The sequence below is a fragment of the Amblyomma maculatum genome, chromosome 1, assembly GCF_055883805.1.
Source record: "Amblyomma maculatum isolate TAMU_Amacu chromosome 1, ASM5588380v1, whole genome shotgun sequence".
NCBI lineage: Eukaryota > Metazoa > Arthropoda > Arachnida > Ixodida > Ixodidae > Amblyomma > Amblyomma maculatum.
This window is the reverse complement of record NC_139344.1, coordinates 234,863,499-234,875,270: the sequence shown is the minus strand read 5'-3', so window position 1 is coordinate 234,875,270 and position 11,772 is coordinate 234,863,499. Positions and strand designations below refer to the sequence as shown.

The window sequence follows — 11,772 nt, the reverse complement described above, 5'->3', positions numbered from 1 at the left end:
CCAAAGACATCAGAAAATTTCGTCTTGAAATTCGCCCAGGTGGCAAAGTCCGACTCGTGGTTTCGAAACCACAGATTAGCGACGTCGCTCAAGTAAAAGATGACATTGTTGAGCTTACGGTTGTCGTCCCAGTTATTGTGACGGCTGACCCGTTCGTAAGTGGTAAGCCAATCGTCGACGTCGTCATCGCTGCTTCCACTGAAGGTAGCCGGGTCCCGTTGACGAAGCGCACCTGTGCAGGTAACGGGCGGAGGCAGGTGCAATGAAGTCGGCTCCGTCATTAGGGTAGTCAATGTTCTGCTGCGAAGTTCCAGGGCGAGATGGGTACAGGGAACCTCAGATTGACCTCCACCAAGTGAAATGTGGATTTAATGGTTGGTTGGAACATCTAGCGCTGGCAGTACTTTGGGCACAGCAGGATCGAATTACCAGCCGCAGGGCACAGCTTCAGCTCGAGCGAGATGGGCGCCGGAGACAAGCGATGGTGATGGCGATGCCGCAGCGTTTTCTGTTCTTTGTCTTCTTTACACCAAGTACTTTATTTTACTTGCACAGTTTTCGATTTCTATTATTGCAAGCCGTATTCGACACTGTCCCCACACGCGAGTAACTTTGCCAGGTGCAAGGGTAACCTGCCTCGAGAAGAATAAATAGTAAGAGGCTCTCATTATCGGCAAGATCGTTGTACTCTAATGGCCAGCGTCGCAGGCGTAAATGCACTGAAAAAAACTCGGCGGCGGTAGAGGAATCTAGAGGAAGGAATTATGCTTGGGAGGAAGTGTAGCTCTTGCAAGGCTCTGGCGAAACAAAAAGTGAAAGCGCAAGGCTGTCGAATCAAAGTGCGCTAACGATGAGCGCGAGCAACGGGCCAAGCCAGGAAGGAAAAGGAGGGGACGGGGGCCTGCAGTCGAACTCAAGAGTTGGGGTGAGGGCGGCGCGGCGGGGGAAGGGTGCGCGCGCGCCGCGAGCGCTCGGCGGGGCGCCTGGCGGCGGCGTGGGGGCCCGGCCATTGGGCCAACGGGACGAGCACCGGGACGACACGCGGTCGGCTGGCCCTCGAGCGCGCACACACACAGGACGGGCAGCACGTGGCCGACTCGCGCGGCGGCGGCGGCGCTCCTTGTAGGCGCCCATGCTCTGCGGGAACCGGGCACGCGCGGCGCCCAGACGACAGGCCGGCCGGCCCAGCGCTGCCTGAGTTGCTCGGACCAAGGGCCACCAGAGAACCATGTTGCTGCTGCTGTTGCTCCTCATCGTCGGCGCCGGCATCTCAGGTGACAGCGGCGCTGCGCGCTAGAGACACGTGCAGCGCGCTTGTTTGCTCCGGCATCGCTGCCTTTGGACAGCGATGGCGGAAGAGAACGCGCTTTGCGCAGCGTGCCAGTCTAAGGGGCCGCCTTTGTGTGGCAGAGTTCTCCAAATATAAGCTAAATCAAATGAATGTGCAGCTCGACGTCACATGAGTTACCAAAGTGGTCCAGCTACAAAGCCACGAGTGTAGTGAGCGCCGCCGCTCCGTCTTTCAACTCACGCACACCGCAGCGCTTCAGTTCGCGCGCTGCTAGCTTCCTTTTAGGTGCGCCACGGTCGAAGCACGATACAGACGTGGCTTACACCTTAAGCGAGCTTGGCCTGCTGCCGGGCGTCAGTTTGCTCTCTCGATCGCTTTCTTTCCATTTTGCGTCTCTAGATCGCCGCAAAAACATCCGCTGATTTGACCAAGAACGCTCATAATTCGAGAGCAACGCATTTGAAACTTGTTCACGTTTCTTGTGGGTGGAGGGAAGGCTACTTTCGATCGGCCGCTTGCAAACAAAGGTGAGCAGCTGTCTTTTCGGGGCGCGAGAGAGAAAGCACTAGAGGGGAGGAAGCCAGCAAAGTGCTCGGGGTGATTGGAGATGAGTCAGTGGAACGGTAGCGAAGCCGAGAACTAGCTCCTCCGGCTCTGCGTACGTGGGATCCGGCCTCTGTCGTGCTTTCCCAATCCCCATCTAGCGTAGTAGTTTCGACTGAAAGTGCCCGTGTCTGGTGTGTTCCGAAGTGATGGCTTCCTCCGAGCAGCAACATGAAAAGTTAAAAAAAAAAAAAAAAAAATGCAGGCCAGCAATGTATAAATGGCAATGCTGCTGCACTGGAGGTTCATGAAAAGCGCAAAAGTGTGTTCCCAGAATGGCAAATGAACCGGGCTTAAAGAGCAGAGGAAAATGTTCGGGCAAAGTTGCTGCATTTAGCAAATTGTGATAGGTTGGAAAGTCGTTGCAATTGGAATAGAAGCTGCTTTTTTTACTGCCGTATCACTTTGCGTCAGCGATCACCATCCGTGCACATCGCTTTAAAAAAAAAAAAAAATGAAATTTCGATTAAGCCAGGGACAGACATTTCTACACTTTAGGCACGGACAGAAAAAGGCGTTGTCAAATACTTAGACAGCGATAGGTAGGTAGGCGTTGTTAAGGCCAAGCAGCGATATGGCGCGCTTCTCGCTGCTTGGCCTTAACAACGTCTCTTTCTTTCATAACAATATTGTTTCACACTTATGAAGTTCTATTTGTTTCCGTAACACGATACTTATTACTTTTTTTTTTTTGCGTTTGCTTGAGGCATAGCAGAGTGGTCCTCGTGTGTGAGCATAATATTTGAAATATTGTCGCTATTTGATGAAAGACAGTTAATCTGGCTGTACATAGCAGGGTGCTCCTTCTAAAATAGCTACAATGGCAGGCCAGTGTTTGGCATCCTTATTCTTGGCATGGTACGGCGTATGGTGCCAAATTCTCTTCTTCGCTGAATCAGGCAAAAATCATCAAAGAAGCTTTAATTTAGGGTTGCAAAGCAAACGGGGTGGCGGGTAACATGCCGACTGACAGGTTACCAGAAATGGTCTGACATGTTACCGCTTAAGCAGTGACAACCAGGCAAAGAATTAGAAATGAAGTGGCCATCACAGTGAATATAATTTCGCCTGATACAAGCGCAGGTATAACTGTTTGGCTCGCAAAGTAAGACGGTCAAGGACGAGACTGTTATGATACGGCGGCAGCATGAACACGTACAGTGAAACAATATAATACCTTAATCGCGTTGGAAACAAGCATCCAGGGAATACATTAGAACCTGAACTGTAAAAGTTAAGTAAAAAAAATGAACAACGCTATTACAAAGCAAACACGAAAAAGTTCGTGAACATTGACTCCGTTAGGCTGAATTCCTTCGATTGGATTCTGGTCTATTTTCGCCTGATTAAGAAATTAAAACATGGCGGGCATCAGTGTACGCAACGACTATTCAAGCTTTATAATGCTGTCCAGACAGGTAAATGTGTGTTCCGCAGGCCTAATTATTTGAGCGGAGTAAGATGTGGGTTTACAGTAAAGACTCATTAAATAAAAAGCGAGGCTCGAACTCTTGCATATCCTTTCCAAATTTATAAGGTGAAATTCATTTTACTGCAGTAGCGAAACAGAATTATAAGCATATATTTCTGAAGCTTTCATATTATTTCCTGGGGAGCTTTCTTTTTTTTTTTTTATTCTTTAAATTCACCTTCCAAGTCATACCGCTTTCGGTATACTTTTACCCGATAACGCAAGTTATTCACTTCACTCAGAAAACTGGTTAGTGCAAGTAAAGAGATTGGGCTCTTCAGCTAAGCTACGACATATTTCGTAGATGGGAGGCAGAGGGCCCTTTCTTACTTTATAAATGACACCAGCTCGGGTGCTTCAGGTATTAGATAGCAATCTCCGTGGAAGGCAAACATTCTTTTTCTTCTCTTTCTAACCACTACCACCACCTCCGCTTGAGAGTCGCTGCTTGAAAACTGTGCTCTAAACAGCCGTTATTGATTTTGACAGCAGATGTTAAGGAGCTCCACTCGCGGGTTCTGAAATGTTCCTTTTCTGGTAATAAGTTAAGCGACAAGAAATGAACGAGCAGTTGATGTAGGGTAGGCACTTTAGAGCGATTAAAAAATAATGGGAAAGCCTGAGTTCTCGGGCGAAAAGGCGAATTTAAGAGGACTCTGTCACCGACTTCCCGATGCGACTTGATGTTTTTCGCTAACCCGGAAAATGTTAGCTTTTTGCTATGACACTTGGACGTGCAGGAAACGGAAAAATAGTGGACAAGTCGTTGATTTCATAGAACAGCGTGGTTAGGGCTGTGACCTGGTCTGTGCGCGTAGTTCGAATATCCTCGGTTAAGAATACGATCGAAGCAAAAACACCGGGCGAAGTGCCAGATTGCATCGTTTAGTCTTTCAGCGGTGACAGACACTTTCTAAGGACAAAAGACATATGTGCACCGAGGTCGCCGGGGCTGCTTAGACTTTGCTGTGCAGCAGTGCTGTCAAGCTGGCTAGATGAGCTTCCTTCCGAGGATCACCCACTCGCGGAGATATTTTCTGTATATGTGCTCATCTCAATAAAGTTCACTCATTCCGTAAATGGTATACTTTTGCAAAGGACCGTAGCCAGAAGAGAATGTACATGTACGTAAAGACGCTGTGCTCAAGATTTCAATAAAACGTCAGTTCATATAGATCGTTTTCGCGGCGAGGGGGAAAATAACCTCGAACTGAAGCCAGCGCGTAGCCTCACTCCTCCTCTCTGGTATGTGGGGACGCGGTGATTGCAGCGGGGCGCCGGGGCACATTCTACGCAGAAAGCGCACGCGCTACGCAGTCATTTGCACACAAGGTATCTTGAATAGCAGAAAAGCGTCTAAGCTGGTTAGCTGATAAGAGCGATGCTCTCTTTAATGCTTTATATTTTGTACGCTCTTTTACACACCCTACCCCTGTACTGTCTTCTTTTCGCCCCTTCCTTTCCTTCCCATCCATGATCGTTTCGTTTCTGCTAGCAGCAGCTTAGCTTGCTAACAAGTGCCGCCGCTCGCAAAATGCTCTTCTTTACTTTCTTGTTCGAATTAACAAGAGAATAACAACCGAAAACAGATAGTTAATAGAAGATTAAAAGATTAACAGCGCTGGTCTGCGTGCGTGTCGCTGTACGCTGCCCTAGTTGCAACTATTTCAATCGGGCGAAGACGAGCGATCTCTGAATTTTGAGCACCAACCGAAAATGTTTCGCCTTGGAAGCCTTTCGTGCGAGTTCTGAAAACTGTGTTTGTAGAGAAGGGACAGGAAGAGCTCAGTACCCGTGCGACAAGCGGATGATATTCTTTGCGGCAAAAATTTACGAGACACCGTCTGGCGAAGAAAAACTGTTTCGACGCAGTATAGTCACCCGAGGTTTATGGAAGTATGAAAGAACATGCATATCCCACTTGAAGACGACGATGTCTAGTAAATTGATTGTCGACTTAGCATTCAGTGAAACAGTGCCACAATAATTTTTTTCCCCCGAAAACACGCATCTCATAAGATTTTGCTGCCGATGATCATTGTGAATGTGGTCATTGGAACGGCAGCCATTCCTTAAAATAAGCTAAATCTTGCGACAACAAACAGGATGTATAATAATTGTTCATAAAAGCAACTTTCGCCGAGTCGTTTGATGTTAAACTCCACAAAACCAAACCAACCAATTTTCGCTGAGGTCATATGGGACATAATTTCATGAGGTCACTATTCCATAAGGAACAATTGTCCATTTTCTCTTTCATCTGCCAGACGTCAGCATGACGGCAGCATCAGACGAACGCAGCTAGCGGTCAGTCACAGAAATTCCAGGATAGCAATTCCCGCCGTCGACGACGACAGTCATCGCCGCTCCCTGCATGCAACTGGCAAACCGGTGGCAAAGTCATCCAGGCAATGCTGAAATCCGATCGCCAGGCAGTTAATGCTACGGACGTCTGATTGTTACCCGACAGCAGTGACCTAGGTCAGAGTAAATAACAGATCCTTATGAATAGAACCCCAGTGTAAGTGTGACAACTCCACGCAGTAGCCGCTCAAGCAGTAAACAGAGTATATGCATGATTGGTTGACCCAACAAATGTAGCGCGATTAGTATTGCTCCTGAAAATGATATGGAACAGCTACATTCGCTTGCTTTCATTGCTCAAACTGTTAGGGTAGCCCGACCATAGAAACCATTCAAGAATAAAAAAAGTAGTTCGAAAGCTGTTCTGCATTGTTTGCTTCACCGCCTTCGTGGTCAAAGGTGCGCCACCGCCTCTCTGTGCCACATAAAAGTTGCGCACTAACTGTAATCAGGCTTGCAGTCCTCAGCCGACCCTGTCAGGCGCATATATTTCGTACATTTGTGACCGAATATCTTGATCGCTGCTGAAAAACTTTTTTTTTTCAGAACTTTCAGAACGCAAATGTTTGCACGCGCAATCTCCGAAATGCCGATGTGCCTCCTGTTCTGCGGTTGCGACCGCACATACCAGCATGGCAGTTGTTCTCAACTTAACCGCTATATGACGCCACCTACACAAGATGGCAGCGCCTATGATAAAACGGTCTATATAAGTTCTGAGCACTTTTTAAGCGCGACAGTAAATTATAAAGAAGTATAGAGTAGTTTTCATAATGACAGTGCTAACCTGTGCGGCCAAAAATGAAAGGTGAATGAAAGGCTTTATAATGCTATGAGGAGAGTGGAGCTATGTATAAGAAACGCACATTGCAGTGTGGGATGTATTTTGCGGTGACACATCCTAAGCTGCAGGGAAAGAATAAACTTAATGGTGACAGCAGGTTGTCAGGTAGAATGAACAATTCGTTTGAATGGCCGCAACTGGCACTTCATTTATGGTCAAAAAAGAGGCTCTGTATAGCTCTGTCCTACAGTGGATGTGACCAGGATGATGGTGATGATGAGGATGGAAATTGTATGAAGGTATTGCAATGTTCTCTTTTATTTTCTTTCTCTTCAATTTCATACTTTGAGGGTTTTATTCAACATTATACACTGTTTACTGACCGTCGCCTAGTTCACTTTGCTTGAGCTCTCACAAAACCATTTCCATAAACATGTGTGTGGGTGGAAATAAGGTATAATGCAGGGGACTTAGTTTGGCTCATAACGAAATGCATACTTCTACTTAGGCTAGTGGTAAGTCGACGGCACAGCGGTCGAATATGGCTCCTCCTACGTCCACTTTCTGCGTTTTTTCTCAACCTGTTCGAATCTTTACGCTTTATAACGCGCTTCGCCGAAAAGATATGTATTTTCTTGTTCCGGTTGTATTAAATAACTATTCGTATGTATACAAAGTAGGCTTTAGCTGTACGGGCTCTGTTTCTACAGCATCCTAGGGGGTCTGCTGCTGTTTACTGAAGCCTTGCAAGCTGGCATTGCTGGAGCTTCACTAGTGCTTGTCCTTCGAGGCACGCGGACAGCATTTCGTGGCTCTGCAGCGGAAGCTAGGCAGGAAAGGGAAGGAGACATGCCTTTGTCACCGTACCATGGCGTGTGTGTAGGGGTGCGGTGGACTGAAGGAGGGAGTTGAATGATGTGGCCCATTCTCCATGGGACGGGGACAAAAACTCTTCACCTTTCCTTCCTTGCCCAGCCTTCACTGTGGAGCACGCAATGTCGGCGAGAATAGTTAGTTGTGAAATGTATCAGGATTGTACATCTAAAGATGCAAACGCCTTCCGTAAATCGCGTTCGGATTTGGTGAGTGATCGCTGCGTAGAAATTACGCTCGCACAGAAGCAGACACAGGTGTGCTGAGAAAATTATATTTTATCTTCAGATATTTTTTTTTCGCATTTAATATGGGCTAGCGTATAAATTGTTTTCGTATGCTTGACAGTAAACTGTGGCAAATCAACCATATATCGTTACACACAGTTCGCACACATTCCTTAAGAATTTACTTGTCTGAGCTTTGTTTTTCCTGTACTAATTTTAAGCAAACTCCTCTTATAACGTAACTATAATTAATTACTTATTAAACTAAAGCAATCATTTTGCCGAGATAGATTGCCGCTTTTTCTGGCACTAGCATGACTTTCCTTAACAAATGTAAGCATAAGCTGAAGACGTGCCATCAGGTGGCAACGTATGCGTGCTCGCGTGGATTCAAGAACATATCGCTGTCCGCCGTTCTGATTCCAATCATGGCTGTTCCTGATCGATATTTGGATAATATTGTGGTTATCTGAGGCCATGTTTTTCTCCAAACCTTTCAGTCTTCGTTAGGAGGTCCGTTGAGACTGTCAGGGCTTCGATGCGCGCTGCTTTTACTTGTGCTCGCGCGTCTACAGTACGTGGCGCTCCAGGATGAATATGAATATTCGTAGCAACTCCCCCTGCAAACACGCACGTGTACGCGCGCACGCTCGCACACATGAAGGAGACAAACAGTAAGCGATACCAAGGAAAGCATGCATAGTGAGGTGTATGTTTTATTATGTGTTTAATTTTGGTGTTAATGGGAAATCAATCATATATTTAATGGCTGAAAGATAATTACCATTAGGTAATTAGAAGAAACCATGCACGTGTGTGTGTGTGTGTGTGTGTGTGTGTGTGTGTGTGTGTGTGTGTGTGTGTGTGTGTGTGTGTGTGTGTGTGTGTGTGTGTGTGTGTGTGTGTGTGTGTGTGTGTGTGTGTGTGTGTGTGTGTGTGTGTGTGTACGTGTGTGTGTGAAATTGCACAATCAGCGACATTAGCTGACGAAAAGCTAGCACGGAAAGGTTCTTAACATGCTGTACCGGTAGTCGCGAACTCATGGAAATAAAATGGCCGTGCTCGGATGCGGCGCGAGTGAGCGCGTGATATGCAGACACTGCCAATATGCTTAGTTGACGATCTTGCGTGACCCTCCTCAAGACAAGCATCTGCACGACCAAATGCTGCTACGCTCACATTTATCTACGTGTCGGTGACCTCATTGATCGGATGATCAGAAAGCCGCTCCCTTGTCGCAGCTTCCATCTGGCAGGGCAGTTACGATCTCAAAAAGACGCAGGCCAAAGATGACGAGCGCAAGAAAACTTTCATCTTGTTGATCAGGGCGCTAAACTAAAGCAACCTTAGGGTTTACAACCTTCTAGTTTATAGCCTCGAACCGGACCGGGCAGCTCGGCCGATAAAGCGAATTCAGCAGTCCTATGCTGTTAGCTTTAGAGCCCCCGTGGTTACTGTTCTGCGCCGACGACGTATTTGCCTACATGCGTGGTAGCCACGCATAATGTTGACTGCAGCCATTACGCACCAACGAGCCGATCTGCGGGCAGTCAAACTTGGCCCCACTTTATTTTTTTCGCCTTCGGGAGTTGGGAGTGGCACTCGCGATTGGGAGCGTACCCGATTCGTCTGTGGCGCGACCAGTTTCAAGTCTTAAAGCGAAGCCGAGGTTAAGTCCCGTATCAATAGATCGGGGCACTCTAAATACAAAGGGGCCACCTCAAGGGGAGATTTTGTGAGCTATAAAAGATTTTAAAAAATCAAATACAGGTGTCGCCATCACCGGCCTGTTTCGCAAACGAACCCAGAGGATATATAATATATGGCCATCCACTTCAAAAAGGCGGCAACCTGTCTTTGTCTGAGTAGACGTCATGAGTTAACGTAACCTGACCTAACCTATAATCTTAATCGAATAGCGGGAAGATTTAGATATACTTTTGGGGCACAAAGGTGTATTCATTTGTTTGCTGGCGAATAAACTTTGCATACCTATAGTACGAGTCAGCCAATCAATTTTCGCTGACAGTAGTAAATTGATAGAGTTGTCATCAGTGTCGATTTGATCACATTGTTAATAGTCAGATACAGGTCAATAAAAAAGCAGCATCCAGCTATTAAAGGACCTCCCTCCTACCAATAGCTGCCGAGCTATACCATGACGTCATGGCCGACCGCCTTGTACCTACGAGTAGCGCTTGAAACATGGTTTCTTTGAGTGAGTTCATGCTGGCAAATAGTTCCTAAATGCTTCGTGAGTTGTGGCAAAAATACATACTTTTACTCAATTCGATCAATAGTCGTTTGCTTATCAGAGTACAACAGGTAAAACGACGAATTCTGATGGTGAAATTCAGCACTATTGTGTTTTCACGAAATCGCTTCGATGATCTGCGCTTTTTTTTTTTTTTTTTTTGTACGCAAGCTTGCCATAAGGCATATTATATAAACTCATCTGCGCTTGACTGCGTCTCTTTTCCGTCATGAAGTCCTATGAGGTGACACCGCTGGCAACACAGACCAGCTCTGGCACTAGCCTGCACCGACGGACAGACACGACAACCAAAGGTGGCCATTTTGGTAAAAGTCCGCGAGCCCGTGAGTGCGGAAGAAGACGTTTTTCTGTTCTTTTTTTTTTTTTTTTTTCCCCGTGTGTGTCGCGACGTCACACATTTGGAGCGATGCCACTGGCTGGGCGAAGGTCATTTGAGGGCTGTGTGCCGCTTTTTTCTTGACTTGTATCCGACTATAGTATTTACAACGCTCAGCTGCGCTTCTCAGCAACACTGGGGCACTCCTGTGCGAGGTCTGTTGAATATGGTACTTATTCGTAACACGCATTGAAACACTTTTTCGATACCTTTTAAAAGTACGCTTTTGCAGAAAGACTATGAGATAGGAAGCGAAACTTCTGAAGTCCAGAAAGCTCTTGGCACAGGGACGCGTGCATGCTTAGAGCAATCTTCCATAATGATATTGCACATTAGCAAGCCAAATTTCAAATGTATTTTTTTTTTTGTTACGCCCTATGGCTACACCGGAGGCCTCTCGGTGAGGCGCTCTAGTAAAATTGAAGTAGTTGATGCCCCTCGACGTGCAGCGCAATTTCGCAGAACAGGCGTTTTCTCGTACATTCACTGAAACGCGACCGCGATAGTCGAGGAATATTAACCCGCAGACTGTTGTAAAAAAAAAAAAAAAAAAAAAAAAAGCGCGAGAAGAGCGTATGCAAAATTCGCATGGCAATAGCAGTCTTTGTAACGTGAATTGACGAGTACCAGCCTGCGCAGCTGTAACTGCCGTGCTCGTGCTTTGCCGAAGAATGCCGCTGGTATTGAGTATCCACGGTGGTTGCGTAGTCAGCCATTAGGTCGTTTATTTCTTTCCTACAGTTATTATTCTTGATTCATCAGTGAGATTTTATTTTTGTCTTCTAAAAAAGCTCGGTTCCCTTTTCTCCCAATCAGAAATGGAATCCCTCTTCCGGAAACGAGGGTGGCCAAAAAAACAGCCCTATGTAACCCAAACACCGCCGTGCTCTTCTCAGAATTATGCGGCTTTCTCCTCATAGGTATTCCTCGAGCTTTTTTATTTCTCCTCAGCGAGATCGCATCTTTTCTCTATTCTCCTTCTCCATTCTTTTCTGCGGAGCTTAACGACCTGCACGCGGCTGCGGTGCGCAATAAAGTGTCTGCGCAGGAATCGACTCGATCGCCTCGTTTTTTCTTTATCGCACGTTGCATGCGGGGCGGCGTATTAGATCTTGGGACAATGGGAAAACATACGATGCTGTCAAAGTGCCGAGAAATGTTCATGACTCTCTTGTTTATCTCGCGTGGCAGCTGAGATATATCCGCCGACTATTGCTCAGGCTCCCCCGCGCAGTCGCAGCGCGCGCCAAAACCGTTCTTTCACTCGCCGGGAACATATTTCGCGCAAAAGGACTCTTTGCGTCCCATATATTCTTACACGCCCGTCTTTCCTTCTTCTCGTTCCCCAGTCTAAATGAGAACAACGACGTTCATCGATCTTTCATAACTCACTGGAACGCAATGGATCGTGTTCGCCTGCGCAGGCAGCGGTTTTAATGGGATGCCGTGGACTGATCGCACTCGAGATCAAGCAGCGCAGAAGCCGGAGGAGTCTGTCTGTGTCGGTG

The 11,772-nt window shown here is 46.9% G+C and overlaps 1 protein-coding gene across 1 annotated transcript in view; it reads left to right on the top strand.

Annotated features, from left to right (window-relative positions):
• The first annotated feature begins 1,025 nt into the window (after positions 1-1,025).
• Positions 1,026-11,772, top strand: part of LOC146205917 (protein APCDD1-like) — a 214,952-nt gene continuing 204,205 nt past the window's right edge. The window contains exon 1 of the mRNA XM_084590583.1: positions 1,026-1,274. Coding sequence (XP_084446709.1) covers positions 1,229-1,274 — 46 coding nt within the window. The 5' untranslated portion in view covers positions 1,026-1,228. The remainder of the gene's footprint in view (positions 1,275-11,772) is intronic.